The sequence below is a fragment of the Gopherus flavomarginatus genome, chromosome 10, assembly GCF_025201925.1.
Source record: "Gopherus flavomarginatus isolate rGopFla2 chromosome 10, rGopFla2.mat.asm, whole genome shotgun sequence".
Lineage (NCBI taxonomy): Eukaryota > Metazoa > Chordata > Testudines > Testudinidae > Gopherus > Gopherus flavomarginatus.
In genome coordinates, this window is record NC_066626.1 from 59,856,210 (window position 1) to 59,876,685 (window position 20,476).

General features: G+C 40.3%; 1 protein-coding gene across 13 annotated transcripts in view; it reads right to left on the reverse strand.

The window, feature by feature from the left end:
- KYNU (kynureninase) overlaps nt 1–20,476 on the reverse strand; it is an 81,522-nt gene that overhangs the window by 17,572 nt on the left and 43,474 nt on the right. For 12 of the 13 annotated variants that reach the window (XR_007776475.1, XM_050969287.1, XM_050969290.1 and 9 more), the window contains 2 exons: nt 19,780–19,878; nt 19,351–19,424 (listed from right to left, as the gene is read on the reverse strand). Coding sequence is in view for 12 of the 13 variants with exons in the window: in XM_050969287.1 (XP_050825244.1) it covers nt 19,351–19,424; nt 19,780–19,878 (173 nt within the window). In the remaining variant the exon portion in view is untranslated. The remainder of the gene's footprint in view (nt 1–19,350; nt 19,425–19,779; nt 19,879–20,476) is intronic. The other variant, XM_050969289.1, reaches the window with a different exon arrangement.

Below are 20,476 nucleotides of genomic sequence, written 5' to 3' on the forward strand. Positions count from 1 at the left end.
TGTGAACTTAAGACTGGAGGACGAGAAAACCTTCCTCTCCAGTAGACCTAAATGTTTACACTTCTTGTTTGTGGAAGTAGATCTGGGATGTTATTGCCTGGACCTTTCCAAAGTGACCTGAGCCACCAACAAGTTGGGAGCTGGGTGAGAGAAAAAGAATTCTGAACCTTAAGCCAGAACATAACATCTTTCTGTCCCTTTGGGGGTAGAAGAATAGGTGGTGGGGGTATGCCACACTCTACTAGCCAGCTCCAGTATGGCATCATTGATGGGGAGGGCAATTCTCATAGATCCAGAGGTATGGAAGATGTCCAAGATCCTGTGTTGGGAGTCCTGGATCTTCTCTAGTAGAATCTGAAGTTCCCTGCTGACTCTGCAGAGCAGGCCTTGGAGCTGCCTGAAGTCATCTGAAGGTAAAAGGGATGTCAAAGTCACCTCTTCATCCAGTGATGGTGATGGTAGTCTGGCCAGTTCTGATGGAACCAGAGCATAGTATTCCTCCTCCCCTATTGGATCCAGGGGAAAATTTGATGGTTTCCTCAGAGGGAAGAAAGGTGATGTCTCCCTGGCAGCTCGGATAGATTATGAAGAGGGGTACTCGTCCCAGGGTCACCAGTATGACCAGTAGAGAGGTTGATGGGTGGTCACAGTGGTCCCTATGGCTGAGTCAGGGGAGGCGGTGGTTGGTCCCAGGCTCATGTGGATCTTCTGGGGAATGGGTAAGGACAGTATGGGAGAAGTGGTTCATCTCAGGGTTCTGACTCTCCCACGGAGAAAAAGGCTGACTTGGGTTAAAGTGGTGGCCCTGCTTGTGCTGTTGGAGAGGTGTAAGTTGTCTATGGGGGGAGGCAATTGGCTCTGTTCTGCAGGCAGGTCTCTTGGAGAAGATATAAGCTTCCTGGAAATGGAAGGTCCCAATTGAAAAGTGTCCTGTGGTGTGGCTATGGATTTGGATCTCCCAGGCGTAAAGGGGACTCTTTCTGTCCATGGCAGTTGGTGCCAGCAATGATGATGGTATCTGGCAGCTGTTTTGCCATGGATGGAGCTGGGGACAGTTGTACCAATGGAGAATGGGGGGAACCCAATGTTTCTGGGCTTCCTTGTTGTGCTATTGGGTTTTAGGACATACTATGTCCCCATGGGCTGAACTGGTGGATTTGCTTGCAGGCATGTCTGATTTCTTTGAACTGGATTTAGACAAAGGCTTAGTCCCATGCTTATGTGACTGCTTCCTAACTTCCTGACTATGTCCTGCCATGCTTATGTGACTGCTTCCTAACTTCCTGACTATGTCCTGCCATGCTTATGTGACTGCTTACTAACTTCCTGACTATGTCCGTGGGGATGGATTATCTGGCACAGAGTCAAACTTTGCAGTGGGAGGTGCACTCCTTGTTGATTGAGGCTGATGTACAGGGACGGGTCCTTGGCCTGGATCTGACTGTCTCATTGCATCTCCATGAGATACTTTCACAGACAAAGTGGGGATATTGCTGGTGATGGACTGGAAAATACTGCACTGAGTTGTGATGTGAGCTTCTCACAGTGTTGAGGCAGTGTTGATGGTTGTCACTGAGCGAGAAGGATCACAGGCAGGAAGTACAGAGTTTAAAGCCCAGATTCCTGGGCATAGTCCAGGACTCAAACAGGGTACAGGGCAAAGGGGGGCCTGTAGCCTAATTTAACTCTAAAGGATACTAAAAGCTACTAGATCTATAAATGTTTTTAAGAACTATTAAAATTTTGAACTATTTATAACTGAATAAATATTGTTTTTCAGAATGGCATCAAAGCTGAGGACACAAAAGATTCCGACCGGACCATGTGGCAATGAGAAGGAACTGAAGAGGCAGTTGTCCATCACTCCCTTTATCACGTAGGTTGGAGCATGAGGCGAGCCAGAGTGCATGCAATGACCAACAGCCACAACTTTCAAATTCTACCATGCCAGGTGCATGGATAACTCCCACAGTGGAATACAACAGGGATCATCACCCGAAGAAGAACATGTATGGTATGTGGGAAGGAATGTGGTCTAGTACTGAAACACATGGATGCCCAGTTAGGACTCCTAGCATACATTTTCCATTATTTTAAGCTGACTTGCTATGTGATTTACCGCCTGATTTTCAAAGGTAGACATGCTCAGTTGAACAGATAGTCTCATATACCTAATTACAGGCAGCAAAGAACCAATTATCCTCTCAAACCAGTGTAAAGCCAGTGCAAGTGAGGGGAAGATCAGGGCCAAACACTTGATATTTGTGCATGTGGTCAGTCAGGAGCTTCCCACAAGTTTTGCAAACTGATTTGGTTTTCATGATCACAGACTCAACAGACTGAAAAGCTCGAGTTCCAAAAACTCAGTTTTCTTCTCAAAATAATTGTCACTGTAAACCCATAGAAACAGCATTGCTTCTATAGGTTCATTCTAGCACTTCACAAAAATGTCAAGAATTTTAGTGAAACTCTTAATTTTATTTACTGATTTTTTGTGTTTTATGGTTCAGAGGCTGGGGGCCCATGCATGGGACTTGGGACAACTAGATTCCGTTCCCTTCTTTGTCACAGGCTTCCTGTGTAGCCTTGGGCAAGTCATTTAGGCTTGGATGCAAAAGAGTTAGACATCAAGTACATGTTTCAGGCACTTAAGTCCCTGTTTTAGCACTACTGCAATGCACAAAACTTTTGCAAAACCCTCTAGGCACCTAAACTCACTCAGTGACTAAGTTTTTGAAGTAAAAGATCTCTAGGCATCTAAGTTTCTGCTCTGGGTATGCACACTGCTGCCTCTCTCCAGGCATTATCTACTGCTGAAGCCACAGTAAAATTCACAAACCAGGGGAAGATAGGCCTTTAGCCATCTGAGGTACATGCAGGGCCCAATCAGGAAGGCACCTTCTAAGCATGCCTGCTGGATCAAGCCCTGCATGTGAGATCACACAAAAGAGATTCCCTGCAGCTATGTTTAGAACTCTATTTGTTTCTATCTGTCCAGCAATTCACTTATTGGAACAAGACATATCCTCTACCCCACCTTGTGACACAGAGACAGAAAGAGTTACACAACTAGCAGGATAATTGACCCAGAATCAACCTTTAGTGACATATTACTAGAGAATGGTTGTGGTTTTTGTGTTTTTACATATATATTGTTAAAGGTTGACAATGTAACTAAATGGTTCTTATATATTGCTATATTCTGTTAATTCAGAGGTCAAAAAAGATGTCAACAGATGAACTATGAATGTAGTAATATCATCATTCTTATTTTTCTTTGAAGTTTATAGTAAACTACCTGGGAATGTCTGAAGATGGGTAATTACCTTATGCTAATCAATGTAGCTAATCACCGGTGATGCTTAGGAAATAGGAGATCTACTTCAAAGCTAGGATAATTGCCTATTGTTCACCCAAGGACTGCATGCTGTCAAGAAGCTATGGATGGCCTACAAAGCTCTATGAAAACACTTGGGTCCTGATCCTTGCATCTTAGATCTGCTTAAGCTTCATCAGAGGAAGTTTGAGTCACAAAATAGACGGCTCCAGTTCCATTCTGGATCATACTGATATTGGACATTGGACTATAACCTAATGAACTGATTCTGGAAAGGAATCTTTGCAACTCTAAAGCTCACCATCTCAACTATGAAACAGACCTAAGAACTCTATTCATAACTGTATGTATGATAATCTTTTAACGAATACTCATTCTCTTTTCTTTTTAAACAAATTTTAGTTTAGTTAATAAGAATTGGTTGTAAATGTGTATTTGGGTAAGATTTTAAATATTCATTAATCTGGTGGGTAATGTGCCCAATCCTTTGGCATTGGCAGAATTTTTACATGATAAACAAGATTTTCAGTAATCCTCATCATATTTGATGTAGTTGTCTGGGTGAGAGCTCAAGGCTGGGTTGCTTTAAGGGACCTGTGTTTTGGCTTTTGGGTAACCAGTAAGGTATTGTAGAAACTGTTTTGTTAGTGAATCTAAGTATTAGAATAACCACCAGTTTTGGGGATTGTCTGCCCTATTCTTTGCAGTTTGCCCTGATTGAGCAATCCCACATTCCCCCCCCCTCCCGGTCCCAGTCACACATGTGTCAAATTTCATCCATTTCATAGTTCTCTTGTACACTGGATCAGTGCTTAATTATAAGTAGGATGTTTGTGGAGCCTGAAAAGCTTTGGAACCAGGTAATTATTAGTCTTCTATTTCAGTAGTTTTGATCTTTCATATATCCTGGTATACTTTCTTTTCCCTTTCCAACTTGCTGCAAATATTTTGTAATTATTAAGTGTATGTGACTCATTAATGTTGCTGTACATTATTAATGGATTGCTCTCGTATAACTCAATAAAAATCAAAACCTGCTTATGAAAAGTGTTATTATGAAAATAGTGACTTTTCATATTTAATATCTCTGAAGCTTTACTTTGTCAAAAGACCAAAACAATAAGATTATACTATAGGCTAAAAGTGTGACATTTCTCTTTTGTTGAATTGTTTGCATTTTCAGCAACATCTGAAATTAGTAATTTTATTTTATGTTCTTCATTTTGGTAGGTCTCATTTTAAAATGTCCAAACTGACTTTCACCCCAGATGCAAATTTTAATGGCACAAATCTAAATCTCTAAAAACAGTTTTATGATCCAAGTACTGACACAACCTTAACTATGCTACCTTGGTTGGTGATATTATAAAATGACCTAGATTTAAGTAATCATCTTCCTTTCTCCAAAAGTAATTGACCAGTTCAGGTTTTACTTGTGTCACAGGTGGAAATTTGAATATATCATGTTACAAGTAGGGAATAAGACAACTTCACTCCACAGGTGAAAAGCCTAGGCTGTTTGGTCAATCAAGTGTTTGTTGATTTACAGCTGATAAGTATTTGCAGATAAAGAGTGCATATTTCCTCCTCTTGGATTGATTTTTTTCATTGTTAGACTTTTAGACTCAGTACAACTGGGAATATTTCAATCTCAGAACATGTCCATCCATATTATCCCTCCAGGTCAAAACAAACGGAGATTGAGTTCACTTTTATAACAGGAAACAAGTTTCTGTGATCAGAGTATGTGAAAGAGAAATGACCATTATGTTGGGAATCCAATCAGAGCTTGGTAATTTCACCCAGAACAGTTTGGGAAACCTCTAAGGCATTCACAATGAGGGAGGATAATTTCATTCAGTGGCCAGACCAAAAAAAAGGTATGATCAAATTGCAAAAAGAGCTGGCACCTAAATTAAATCCTAAGAAAATATCTTACAGAAAACAACCCCTCCAAGGCTAATGAAGTTGAATTAAAAACTGTTAAATCAGCTCATGAGCAACTATTATCAGAGAGTGCTCATATATCACTTCTACTACTCAAATACAAGATATATGAAAAGGTGGAATACAGCCAGCAGCATGTTAGCACTTTTACTAAAAGGAAATCAAATCTTCTGCCTACTAGAAATTAAAAATCAAACAGGGAGCCAATTTACTCATAATAGAGATACTAATAAAATTCTCAGTGTTTTCTATAAAATCCTGGATAATGCTATATTTTATAAAGAAATATGGTAAATCTTTCTAGGGTGTTTCAACAAGATTAAATTAAATATGAAGCAACAATACCGCCTAAAGATATTTCTGAACTGTGACTTCTGACTTAAAGGAGATTCAAATGGTTTTGAATATTATGATATATTTAGTGAACCATTCCCACACTCCTTAATCCTTTGAATGGATCTTTGAGGGAACAGTATCTAGATGAAATTCTAAATAATTCATATGTCTGACTGAACTATAAAATAAAAATTTAAAGATCCAGGGAGTTATGCTTCCACTAAGTATTGATTGTTTCTGAAAACAGAAATCACAATATTAATGCAAGCCCTCAATGAGATTGCAACCTTTATTAGACAGAATTTATGAATCATGACCAGATTGGATTTGTCTGCAACAGGAATCAATCCACATTATGGGGGTTTTAGGTCACTGGCTGGAGCTAGTCATATATTGCAAAAGAGGTGTTTAAAAGGTAGTGGGGTTGGATAGGTGTCACAGAACCTAAATTTATGTTGCAGAATTTTTATTACTGGTGATGATGCATGAAAAGGAAAGAACACAGGACAGGAACTTAGAATTCATCTTTTTACTTGGAAACTGATCATGTTCAATACAGAAATCATTGTCATTTTAAAATCCCTCCTCTTATTAGAGTTGAACTTTCATTTTGTGTTGTTGTGACTTAAGATACAGAGGTGTTTGTTGTTGTTCTTAAATATGGCCCATAAATGCTCTTATTTTTATTATGGATGAGTAGTCCAAGGAGACTAGAAGTCCCAGCATGCAGTGCCCAATTTTGATTCATGAGACCTAACACAAGTACTTAGAACAAGATAAACTTGATCTAAATGTGGATTCCTACGGTTAGGGCCTGACATTTGCAGTAGGTGTAATGACTTAAACATGAGAATGAGTGAGTGTGTGCATGTAAATACAGTAGTGTATTCCTCTATGTTATAGTCTTTGCTCAGGAGTTGCTCGGTAGAGGAGTGTCGCTTAGTGGTCTGGGCTTAGGCCTATGACATGCAGGGGATTGCTGGTAAGGGAGCCAGGCCCTCCCACTCCACTGGGATCTGACCCAAGGCCTGTGGAGAGCTGTCAGTGATCTGACAGCCTGAGGATGCTTAAGGCTACCCCCCTGCAATTGTCCCCAAGTCACCATTTGGGTTTAGAAGGCATGAAGGGTCTCCGCTCACCACAAAGCACCTTCTGGTGGCTGTGTATAGCATGGTAGTTCTTTTCCTCAATCGAGTGGTAACTGCCTCCTTCTGTGGTATGGCCCGCCATCCTGGGCAAGCTCAGTCCTAGGGCTTTCTCCTGCTGGGGCAGTCCAGACTCCATATAAGAGAGAGAGGACAATGCTTCCCTCTCAGGCTGTCTCTGTAGCAGGTTCTCCCTTCCCTCAGGGAGGGACCTTTGGGCAGTTGTCATGGGGAGAGATTCTGCCTTTCCTTCAGCTCTCCTCTACTGGAGCTGTAGGTCTGTTCTTTTCCCTGGTTTGCTACCACATGAGCTGCTCCCCTGCCTCTTCACCCTCCTCCAGTTGGAGCATTTCCTACAGGTGCAGTGGGGCTGGCTGATCCCAGAGCAATTCCTTAACCCCTTGTTGTCCAGTGTGGAGTTTGTATAGCCCATAACACTCTAGTTTTAGAAGTTCTGTTACATCCTCTTTATCCTACAGGATTTGAATAATGTCTCTCATTTGTGTGTGATATGGAGGAATAGCGTTTTTATTTTCAAGGTGGATTAAGGCACTGAATACTAAATATTATTTGTAATGTAGTAGTGGCACCAAAAGCCCCAGTCACCATTAAGACTCCATTGCACTGGGCACAGTAAAAAACACTTAAACCTTTATTTTTAATTATACGAAGCAGCAAGCAGTCTTAAAGATCCTAACAAAAGCAACTTTGAAGAAAGGACTCAGAGTTTAGATGAAACTGAACATAAGTGGATGCTTTACGCTGGTAAATTTTGCTTTGGGTATTTGTGATGGGTATGGCCAAAATGAATTGTATGTGCTATATAAAAAAAGTGATGAGTATGAATTACTACTGAAGGATGAGTTGTACTCTATGATAAATTCCCTTTGTTCTATTCCAGCAACGTAGAGGATTTATAGTTTCCTGGAACAGACTTTGTATTACTGCCTTCCTGTCCTTTTTGAATTTCCATTCCACAGCACATTCTGAAATGTTAGGGGTGCTAATGAGAGTTGGGTGATGATACGTAAATAGATAATGCACCAGACAGTAAATGGCACTCCAGAATATACAACATAGTTCCTGGAGTTTGTAAGACCAATTAAAGCTTCTGCTTGTACACTGCAACTGGCTTCCTTCCTACATCTCTTTATATCAGCCCTTTACACAAAGAAAAGTTGGTGCTGGGATCCAGAAAATCCTCAGCCACTGGAAGAGCTCATCTGGAACTGTTCCTGCTGGTGTAAATCAAATAGTCTCAAGGTTACTGTAATATAGACAAGAGGCCAAATCACCACTAAGGTTGCAGTGAGAAACAGAAAGCTAGCATATAATAACACCTGCACCCCTCCCCTCTTCCATAGGTCAGGTGAACTGAAATAAAGTGTATGTATCATCTGTCAATTCAGTCAGGATTAGAGCTGTACAAAGAAAAGTAATTCATTTGAAACAACCTCCCAACATTTCAGAATGTGCTGTGAAATTGACTTCAAAAAGGAATGCAACTGTCAATCCTGGGAGCCCTGGGTTCCCCGGCTCAGAGGCAGGTCATCTGGTGGCCTTCTCTGAAAGCAACAGACCCTGAATGTCCTAGGAGCCGAGGCTGCCTAGGAGACACAAGCCTGGGAGCCAGCACACCCAGGGCTTCCAGACTCCCAGCTACCTGTTATCATACCTGATGGGCAACTGGGACGCTGCAAGCCTAGTGGAGCCAGTATCCTATGGGCTTGGGAGTCATGGCGTCCAGGTTCCTGGATCCCCATCAGATTGCCTGACAAGCTGCAGAGGAGCTGGAGTCTGGGAGCTCAGAAGTCAGGGATTTCAGGCTCTTGGCTTCCTGTCAGCTGTAGGTGGGCTACTAAGCAGCTAGGCAGGTGAGCTGGGAGGAAACCATGTAGCCCATCACTCGAAATGCAATAGTCTCCATGAAATGTCTTGATTTTGATGAATTAGCATTGGATAAGAGGGAACTTGTAGAGGATAAGACTCTAAATAAGATGCTCTCACTTACAACACAAAGTTTGGCCTTTTGAAAGGAATAAAGTTGTCAGAGGACAACGTGTTAAAAAAAATCATTAATAAAATCCAAAAAATGATATGGTACATGAGATGACTCCAGCCACACATGGGTAAGCAATACATTTTATCCTTATTTTATAGATAGGAAATCTAAAGCTCAGAGAAGTTGGGTGATTTCTTTAAGAGGCTCACTGGATAAGTGATTTCAGCATGGGACAGAAGGCAAAAGTCCTGGGCTCTAATCCTGATACTGATTTATTTTGTGTTCCTCAGCAAGTCAACTTTCCTATTTTTTCTTTTGTAAAATGTAGGTAATAATATATATGGCCTAGATAATAATTGTAAAGTTCTGTATGAAGGTGCAAAGAAACGTCAAGGTTAGCTAGTGGAAGAGGTGGGAACAGAACTCAGGACCATGCTTTTCAAAATTGACCCATACATTGGCAGATTTACATAAAATAGGATTCTCAAGTTTTCACAGGTGTGATGGGGCCCCTGCCCCACACTGGGCTCTAAGGGATTAATGGAACCCAATAGAGGCTGAACAGGAGGCAGCCAATTAGAGAAGGAGTGAAGGAAGCAGCCAGTCAGGGGCAAGCAGGCCCATATAAAAAAGGAGCTGCAGGACAGAGGAGGGCAGTTCTCTGCCCAGAGTCCAGGGAGGAAGAATTGTGTCCCTGGAGGGCTGAGAGAACTGCCAGCATCCTGGACAGAGCCATGCCGCTATAAGGGACCGGGGGAGTAAGAGACAGCTCCTGGATGTCTGCTAGGCTTTGCAGGCTGAGGCCCTGAGGCAAAGGCAAGGAGGATGTTGGGGCCATGAGGAAGTGGACAGATGATTTGCTGCAGTTGTCACTAAAGGAAGTGGCTGAACAGCAGACTGCAGGTCCTCTGGATAGGGGAGCACAGTGTGTGTCATGGCCAGAGGTCTGTGTTGCTGAAGAGGATGCCGCGATCCTTGGAAAGACATGGATCCTAGAGCAGGAGTGATGGCAGTTAGCCACCACCAGAGGAGGGTGCCCTGGCAAATGGAGATAATCCCCAGGACAGCCTGCAGAAGGTGCCAGAGTGATGAGTGAACCCAGCTACCATAGGTTCAACTGAAAACTTTCAGCTCCCCAAAAGTTTGTGGAAAACATAATTTTGGGAAATGTGATTGGATGCAATGAAATGGTGAAAAATTGTCTAGGAATGAACTGTTGGGTGACGTGGAAGGAATAAAGGGAATGTGAGTGGCATATTACCATGCACACACACAAATCAATTTCACCTAGCTCTAATGGATAACATTATTGTGACATATTTATGGCTATATAGGACTAAAAATATACACAGCCTTTTATAAACAGAAAGATATATTCCTTGTCCCAAGGATATTAAAGTCTAACTAAGTCATAGAAATATATGGCTGGATGGGATCTTGAGACATCATCTCATCTAGCTTCTGTGCTGAAGCAGGACTAAGTATACCTAGACCATCCCTGATAGGTGTTTGTGTATGCTGTTCTTAAAAACCTCCAATTATGGGGATTTCACAACATCCCTTGGAAATCTATTCCAGTGCTTAACTATCTTGATATCCCTGGACCTGAACAACAACTGATCACTGTCCCCGTTATAACATTCCTTAATGTATTTGAAGACTGTTATCAGGATCTCCCTAGGACTTCTTTTCTCAAGACTAAACATGTCAAGGTTGGTTGGGGGGGGGGTTGTTGTTTTTTTTGGGTTTTTTAAATCTTTCCTCATAGGTCAGCTTTTCTAGACCTTTTTTCAATTTACTTGCTCTCCTCTGGACTGTCTCCAATTAGTCCACATCCTTCCTATGAAATGGGGTGTCCCAAACCAGACATTTTACTCCAGCTGAGGCCTCACCAGTGCCAAGTAGAGCAGGACAATTAGCTCTTGTGTCTTATACATATGACACTCCTGTTGATATACCCCAGAATCTTATTAGGTTTTCTTGCAATTACATCACATGGGTGACTTATATTCAATTTATGATCCACTATAACTCCTAGACTCTTTTTCAGAAGCATTACTGCCTAGCCAGTTACTCCCCATTCTGTAGTTATGCATTTGATTCTTCATTCATAAATGTAGTACTTCGTGCTTTTCTATATTTAATTTCATCTTGTTGATTTCAGACCAGTTCTGCAACTTGTCAAGGTCCTTTTGAATTCTAATCCTGTTCTCTGAAGTGCTTGCAACCTCTCCCAGCTTGGTGTCATCTGCAAGTTTTATAAGCACACTTTCCACAACATTATCTAAGTTATTAATGAAAATATTGAATACCAGACTCAGGACCAACCTGTGTGGAATGCCACAAAGGGTGTTGTGAAGGCCAATACTATAACGTAGTTCCAAAAGGAGCTAGATAGATTCATGGAAGATAGCTCCATCAATGGCTATTAGCCAGGATGGGCAGTAATGGCGTCCCTAGCCTCTGTTTGACAGAAGCTGGATTTGGGTGACAGGGCATGGATCACTTGATAACCTGTCTGCTCATTTCCTTTGGGGCACCTGCCACTGGCCACTGTCAGAGCACAGGAAACTGGGCTCGATGGACCTTTGGTCTGACCCAGTATGGCCATTCTTATGTTATATGTCTCACCAATATGACATCAAACCATTGATAACTACTTTAGAGTATGGTCTTTCAACCAGTTTTGAACCCACGTTACAGTAATTTCATCTAGACCCACTTTCTCTAGTTTGCTTTTGAGAATGTCATGTGTAATTGTGCCAAAAACCTCAATAAAATCAAGATATGTCATGTCTACACCATCCCCGCATCAACAAGACCAGTAATTCTGATGAAGACAGAAATAATCGGAGGCCCAAAGCTGAAAAGATGAGAATGGGAACAGATGGAATGCATATTAACCAGCCTCTCCTTTGTAACCTAAAACTCCTTCCAAAGCTAAATAATGCTCTTGGATATTTGCCATTCACATGGCGAATCCAAGAACATACCCCTGCAGCCCCATCATGGGTCTAGATTGGCCTAATAAATCACTTGTCCCAAGACAATGCAATTAAACCTAATTAGCCAGTGTCTTTATTCCTAAACTGTCTCTTCCCATGGGAGATTTTAGCTTTTGGTTTTTAAATTAGCTTAAGGAGCTAAATTGCTCTCACTGACTTGGCAGGGAAACAGTTTACTTCTGTCATAGTCTAGGATAGTTTATGCACTCAGGAGACACTTGTTGCATTTCATGAACAGCTTACAGCTATATTACACAACAATTTGCGTCCACTGGTACTAATAACAGATCTTTCTACAAACTGCACCCAGTACATTTTTTTTATCAGTGACCACTAACTTTTGACCTTGATTCACTGAGCACAGCTTCTTGGAAGTCTCCTACAGTGCTCCTTCACGTTCTTCCTTTGGCCTGGTTGCTGTTTATTGGCTTGATTTTCAGAAGGGCTGAGATCTGCAGCTCCAGTTGACCTCAAGAGGCATGAAGGTCAATGAAAATCAAGACATGTGTCTATTGTCCGTATAAACACCTTCACAAAAGCAGCCATAGTTTTTTCCAGCATAGACTAAGCAACATTACTGACCTATTTGAGAACCATGTTTTCTTCCTTAGAATAACTCTATTCCCAAAGATGGGCAGATGTATCTTTACAGCAGCTTCAGCCATTTTGAGCACAGCACTGAGGGCTCTAATCCCAAAATATGGTGATGTGGCATTTCCTCAGGAATAAGATAATGGTAATAAGAAACCCAACGAACTAGAGCAAAATGTCATAGAAGCCAAGAACACTTACCAGCTGGAAGGGATGGAGATGCAACAATCAGATGCAAAGTAGACAGCTTATAGGCTTGATTTTCAGAGATGCTGAGCATCTGCATGCTGTCAATGGAATTGTGGGTACTCAGGACCTCTGAATCATCAGGCAGCTTAGATGGTATTTGCTTGTCTTTAATCAGCTTAAAGACCCAGCTATCAGGAAGGCATACTGGGATAAGGTTTTTGTAAGAGGACAAACCCAGACCCTTGAGTTTTTGCTAGGGACCATGCAGTCAAAAAGAAAGGCAAGGTTGAATTCTCACCTTTCTAACCACCAAAAAACAAACAGCCAAGATCTTGTTTGAAGATCCTAAGCTTTTCAAAGTGAGAGACTGGTGTGTATGAAATAGCAATGGCCTTCTTGTTTTTCCTTTGATATTTTGTTTCTATAATAAAAATGAGATTTTTTTTATATCAGCTGTTTCCTGTGTGTACTACATTCCTCCAGCACATTATACAAACTATATATTTTTAAACTCAACTTTAGCACAGACTAGCAGCAGGTAAAGGCTTGATAAATCCTTTTGTTTTAAACACTAGACGGTGTATAATATTCCTTTATTCTTCTGCCAAGGCTTCTCTACTATTCTCCTGGCTGCTTTGCATACATTTATTTTCTTTTCATCTTATTAAATGGTGCTGTACTTATTATAAGGATTCAGCTAGGAACTTTTTCTCTTTTTCCTCTAATCCAGGATTCAGTCAGTTTGTTTTTCAGAGCAGTTGTGCCAGTAGAAAACAGGATTAAAGAAACTGCTCAATTATAACTACAAATACTATAATATAAATACTCTTTTTTCCAGAGTGTCTTCCATTCCAATCACTTTGCAGATATTATTTTTTTCCTTTTAACAATCCTGTCAGTAAGTTTTGTTGTTCTCATTTTCAGAAATTGGGAAACTGAGGCACATACATACAAACATAAGTTAAGGAGGAGAAATTCACAAGAAGCTAGACATCTGTCATTTGTACCTTTGAACATCTCTCCCTGAGTGATCCACCTGAGGCTACATAGCAACTGTGTAGTATAGCCAGGAATATAACAAAAATTCCTCCTTCGTAGCCTTAAACTTACAGAATTAGACCCTCTTTCTTCACCAGAAAAAAAAACACTGAATATTTGTTTCAGTACCAAACTTAGGGAACCAAGTGCTAATCATACAGGTTCAGTCCTGACACCCAGTCCTTGCTCTGACTGAGACCACGCCTCTTTATTATAAAATGTCAATGTATGCCTATGTGGGAAAACCATCTTAGTCTAAGCTGACTGAATCTGTTTACATTCTAAAAGGTGGAACAGATATTGAAAGGCTAAATTCAGCCCTGCTGTTAGAAGTGATCTCAACTCTTGTCAAAGCCAACAAACTAGCGACCATTGACATCAAAAGTCAATCTGGCCCAAAGTTTCCACAAAGGAAGAAAGGAAGATAAGCTAGAAAAATGCCATCTAACATTTCAGGTAAAGATGCTTAATTATGCTGAACAGGAACACCCTGACTTCTGGGCTCTAGAGTCAGTCTGTGTCTTATGCTCTCCTGTTGGAGATGTTCTGATCTGGCCCATCAAGTATTTAATTAATTATACAGAGAGGGAGAGATACTGACTGTAGAGCCCAGTGATTAGAGTACTCATATGGGAAATTTAGTGACTGTTTAACTATATATGCAAAGTGGAACAGTTCCAAAAGGGGAGATTGAAAGAGACCTATCCCAGAATAGCCAGTAATCTGATGGTCAGGGCACTCAGCTGGGATGTGGAAGATCTCAATCCACTTCCTGGTCTACAGTAGGCAGAGAGGGACTTGGATGTGGGTCTCCCGTCTCCCAGGATAGTGGTCTGATCATCAGGCTATTAGCTATTCCTGTATGGGTTGGTCTGTCTCTCCTTTTTAACAAAACTTTGAAAAATCAGTTTCACCTGATGTGGAAGAGAAAAAAATGTTGAAATTTCAAAAAGTTTGTGGGATGACAAAACCATTTCTCATCCTGTGCCCTGGGTTTCCTTGGCCTCTAATTTATACTTGCTAATTACAGGCAAGAGGTCCTTTGGCATACACCTCGGATCTTCATCTTTGAAAGATGGCCAGAATGTACATTTTACATTACAAGGCAATAAAATATTTTGATAAATATAATTGCCTAGTCAATAGTTTGAATATGAAGGATGAGAAAAGTTAAAGAAATCAATATGGTTAGTTAAAGTGGTTTACATAATATTGGCCATGGGTTAAAAACAACCTGTCAAATCATTTAAATGACACAGATAAACTGGATTGGAATTTAATTACCTACTTCAGGGGTGGCTGAAAGATAAAGAAATGAAAAGATATTCGGGGCTTCTGTGTTTGAATGAACTTGTTTGGCCACTGGGTGTCATCCTTGATTCAAATGACGATTAAAGACTTTTTAGATACAGCATAAAATCTGCAGCTTCAATAGCAGTTAAATTCCACTCTATTTGATTGTATAGCATACAGCAAATTGTTCTGCATTTAAATCAGCTATAAAGTTGAACACTTTGACATAGACAAATTCTCTTTTGTCTCACTGCTTTATTTGGAAAGCTGAAATGGCTGGGTGATGTGGGAGGGGGAAAAGAATGTAACTAGGACATATAAACAACAAACAATTTGATCTTCAAGTCTCAGTATACACAAAAGAACTATGGCTATTAAGGTCCCAACAAAAAAATTACATCTGAAGGCTAAGGATCATATTCTATTCTTAATTTTTTCACTATCCTGTTGTTCTACATTTCTAACATTTGTCTGGATTTAGGGCTCTGATCCTTAATTCTGATTCGAGCCTGTTATAGAGATAAAGATAGGGCCTCGCCTCCAAGTTCAGATGAAGATCTTGATCTGAACTTCAAAGTTCTGTGGTGCTTAGACCCAGAGTTTGGCTTCAGGGCCATCTCCAATGTATATAGCAGAAATCTCTTAACTGTGTCACAGGTTGGAAAGGTCTGTAACACGTAGATATATTTGTACTTTAAAATGTTCATTTACCTCCGCATAGTACAGGACTTAATGACTACATATGGGGAAACTGGTTCAGTAACAAATTCTAATCTTAGCCCATTCTACAAAGTCAAGCTGGTACATTTACCAAAGTTTTAAAAGCTGAGGAAAAGGATCCAATCCCCTATGTGTCTTTTTCACACACCCCCCGAAATGTAAATCACAACTCCCACTTTGTCTCTAGAAGGCTCACCACAAAGTCCCTTTCCTCTCTTGTGTTCCCAACATCTCCCCCCGATCAGGGCCGGCTCCAACTTTTTTGCCTCCCCAAGTGGCGAAGTGGGGAGGGGGAGGAGGAGATAAAGCCACGATTGGCAGCACTTCGGCAGCAGCTCTATTGTACCGCTTCATTCTTCAGCAGCAATTCGGCGGTGGATCCTTCACTTCGAGAGGGACTCAGGGACCTGCCGCTGAATTGCCACGGAAGACCCAGTTGGGCTGCCCCTTTCCATTGGCCGCCCCAAGCACCTGTTTCCTTTGCTGGTGCCAGGAGCCAGTCCTGCCCCCAATGAGACCCTGACCCCTTTCTTCTCTCACCCACCCTAAACAGGCTTGCAGATCCTTGTAGGATCCAGCAGGCCTGGCCACATTAGCTCCAGAGTGCATTGTGTGTATCTGACATGGGCAGAGCCTAAGAGTGCTCTTGAACACAACAGCAATAAGAGATGGCTATTCTGTATGTTTTGTTGGGAAAACTCCACAAGGACCATAAAAAGGTGACCAGGCCTAGAGTGATAGAAAAGTGCAGAGATGGGCTAGATAGTTTGTATGTCTTTTTTTAGACCTGAAAGCCTACTAGGAGGTTAAGGAGCAGGGAACAGAAGGTGCATCTTTTGGAGCAGATGATTTAATCTTTTGAGTGAAGGAGAAGGGACTTATACAGAGAGGACAAAGAGCAAGTAGTTCAAGGAAAATAGTAATGAGGAAGAAAGAAAGATTGGAGACCAAAAATGGGGGAGAAGTACTTGGTGGAACAGTTCAGAAGAGAATCCAGTCTTGTTGGTGTTTGCCTCAAGCAAATAAAAACGTGTGATGATCAGCTTATAAATGGTTGTACGCCCTACAGTGAGTTCTGTTGTAAGGCGTTGAGATGATTCCAAGAACCAGTCAGCATTATTGTGTTATCTATTAGAAGTCTAGACAATCAAGGAACTGCACATAATGTAATGCAACTGGTTACAATAATATTATTTCTCTTTGAAACTAGATTTATTTAGTTTTCCTTGTCTCAGCTAAAATAAAAAAGTACCAGCAATTTCTCCAGGTGTTACATCAGAAAATAAGTGTTTACACTTGTTGATGTATTTAAAAAAATCACAATCTGACTATTTTTAAAATATACGACAGCATCTATGTAACATTTTTAACAAGTACTTCTTTGTATGCAGCCAAACTCTGTTCAGAGACTATAGCTTTATATGAATTATAAAGTCTTTGATAAAACAGATTTTCATGTAATGCTTCCTAGCTATAAAGGTAGATATTATAATAAAAACATGCCACTATCAGAGAACTATTAGTCAGAGCTAAAACAGTCTTTGATTTTGTTCACCAACCACAGACTAAGTTGCGTTTTTTTTTTGTTTTTCTGTTTGGGTTTCTTTTTTTTCTTTTTTTTTTTTTTTTAAGTCTAACTTTAAAAGGGAGACTGAAAAGGGTGAGATCTTTTATTGGACTAACTTCTGTTGGTGGAAAGGACAAGCTTTTGAGCTTAGACAAAGCTCTTCTTCAGGTCCAAGAAAGGATTCAGTGTTTAAATTTTAAAAGAAAATGTGATGTATTCTCTTTACATTCAACTGTCTTTTAGACACAATTAGGGTTACTTATTTTTAATGTTATAACCGTTTCCTCTTATTAGATTTATTGGACTCTGATTTCAGGTTTACATGCAGAGGACCTATTTAGGATGTGTACATGTATGTATTAATGGAGTTTAAAACTATTATAATTTACTACAATTCTCAGTCACCGGTTTAGCATAAAATGAGGTTAATTAACTGTTGCCTGAACTTGTATTAGCCAGTATTTAGAGTATAGCTGAAAAGAGAAATTGCCAGTTAAAAAAAACCTTCAGTCAACAAAAATTAGAAATCACAATCCATTTTAGGGCAAGCGTGAGCACTTACTTTCTGTAATGTAATCTGAAATATCCCTGCATATACACTTTTAATTTCAACACCCTTATACACTACTATTTATAATTTAGGGCAAAACAGAAGAGTTAAGCAATTCCATATTAGAGATGCAAGAAAACATAAATCCACATGGATTTTTCTTGGTTTCGCGTTATGGGTTGGATGTTTGTTTTTAAACATGCTTCTGATCCTGCAATGAACTCTGAGCAGATGGAACCCCACACCTCACTGATTTCAGTGGGGCTCCATACAGACATCAGGAGCTGTACATGTGGAGCTCATTGTAGCATTGTGACCTAAGCCCATGACCCTGGTAAACCACTTGCCGACCCAGATAACCCTTCTTCACATGAGTAATCTCATTCAAGTTTGCAGAGTTATACCCATGCTGGTCCCAGGATATTAGACAGATGGTGGGTTAGGTCATATCTTTTATTGGATCAATTTCTGTTGGTGAAAGAGACAAGCTTTTGAGCTTACACAGAGCTGCAGAAGAGCTCTGGGTAAGATTGAAAGTTTGTCTCTTTCACTAAGAGACATGGGTCCAATAACAGATACTACCTCAGCCACCCAGTCTCTCTAATCCCATTCATGTCAGTGGGATTACTTCTGAAAGTACATATTGGCTTGACTAGGCATTTAAACTGAGCCTATGTTGGCTTAAAAACTCTAAGGTTTGAAACTTGGATGCCACTTGGTTGCTTTGCCTGCATAAAACTGATTCATTCTAACCACAAACTGAAAGCAAAAGTCAAGGGGTGAAAACCAAATTGATTGAAATACAAAAAAAAAAAAATCTCATGAACCTTTGTGAAGCAAAACTGCAAAGATGTACACAGCTCTATTCCTATCCCCTCTGAGGGGGGAAAAAAAGCAACTTTTAGTTATTTTTTTTTCAGATGTGGTCACATTCATCCATTTTCTTTTTGGGGGAGGGAGAAAAGGCAAAATTATTAGATGTTGCATACTGTTCTAGCTTCAACTATAAGTACCTACTTATACAAGACAAGCTCCAAAATAGGAACTGTACAATTGAATTCCCTCAAGTTTGGGAATGAGGATTGTTGATAAATATCCCTAATTCTGACCCCTCCCTAAGTGCTCTCTGTTTCAAATGAATCTTAAGAGAACAGCTCCTTTAACCAGGAGACACCAGTCCAAAATAGGGTGAACAGCCAGCAAATGTGAAAAATCGGGACAGAGATGGGGGGTAATAGGTGCCTATATAAGAAAGTCCCAAATATTGGGACTCTCCCTATAAAATCAGGACATCTGGTCACCCTAGTCCAAAATTATGGGAATTCTCACAAGAATAAACTATACTTGTGATTTCCTACCCTCAAGATATTGAGCTCAGAAGACTTTCAGTTTTTGAGGCCAAAATCTCAGAAGAGAATCTTATGAAGTTCTAATATTGTTGAACCAGAACTCCAGCCCTCGTGGGACCTAGAAGCTGACCCTCTAAAACCTTATCCTCAGTCAGACAATGGAATAAATCAGCAATGTCACAAAGGCAATAGTGTATTTTGACAGAGAAAGAGAGAAGTGTTTTCCCATTTAAACTGTACAACACCCCTGTAGGCTTTCTTCGACATGTAGAATTACTTACGCTGGTTTTATAGTCTGGGAATGTTTCTCATGAATGTAGGCACCAGCCAGGCCCCCAGCTCCAGAATTTAAATACTGTAAAGAATATATTAATACGTATACATTTTGCTCTCACTATTTCTCACATGCAGCATTCCCTCATCCTCCCTCCATAAAGACAGGATGATTATACAATTTCAATAAGACTTTTAGCTGAAGCTCTTTGGCCTCATCTATTGTATTAAAGTGGTGAGCTTGTTGAAAATATATATTGTTAAATATTTAATTTCATCAGATTTGTCTTAAAAACCACCATACCCAAGGTATGTGCATTTACACCTTAGACAAAGCTTCTGTTTGAGTTTTGGTCCAAGGGGCCTAACCGTCTTTGCCCACTGTTCACTGATACATAATTATTAAAAACATTCTCAAATGCTAGAGCAACTCTCACCTTGTAGGAACACCAACAGGCAAAATCTACTCCCCAGTCATGTAAATGAAGTTCTATATTACCAGCAGCATGAGCCAGGTCAAAGCCAACATAGCAACCCTAAAGGAAAGAGAGGACTTTAATAGACTCCCTAAAAGGATAATCACCATAAAAGTGACTCTGCAAAAAGTAAATTTATAGTTGTGCGCATCTGCTCCCCATATCATAGCATCATCAATGTCATATCTGTTTGTTTTGGTGATAGAAACAAGTTGTGTACAATATGTGTGTGTGTATCCATCCTCAAATGAATAATTTTATGGGCTTCTATTCAAGGACTAATTTTAAGCCCCCAAATTTGATCTACTGTAACACTGTGATAGTACGTGAAAAAAATATGAACAAATAAAAGATTTTATTTAAGAGACATGTTTTGGCATGCTGCAGCGACAAGGATAATTTTTTTATATCAGTTACACAATAAGGGTCTGATTTTCAGAGCTGCTAAATGTTTGAAGCTCCCATTGCCTTTGCAATTTTGGGAACTTAGCATTTATGGAAATCTGTCCCTTAGAATTTTGTAACAGGTGACGCAGCATCATATAGAGTACCATGCATTTTAAAATTTATTGTACTTGTCCTTACAATATACTAACACACCCACTCCTCCCTCTACTTCCTGTAAAGGTTCTAGAATGGCCATATCTAGGGAAATGAA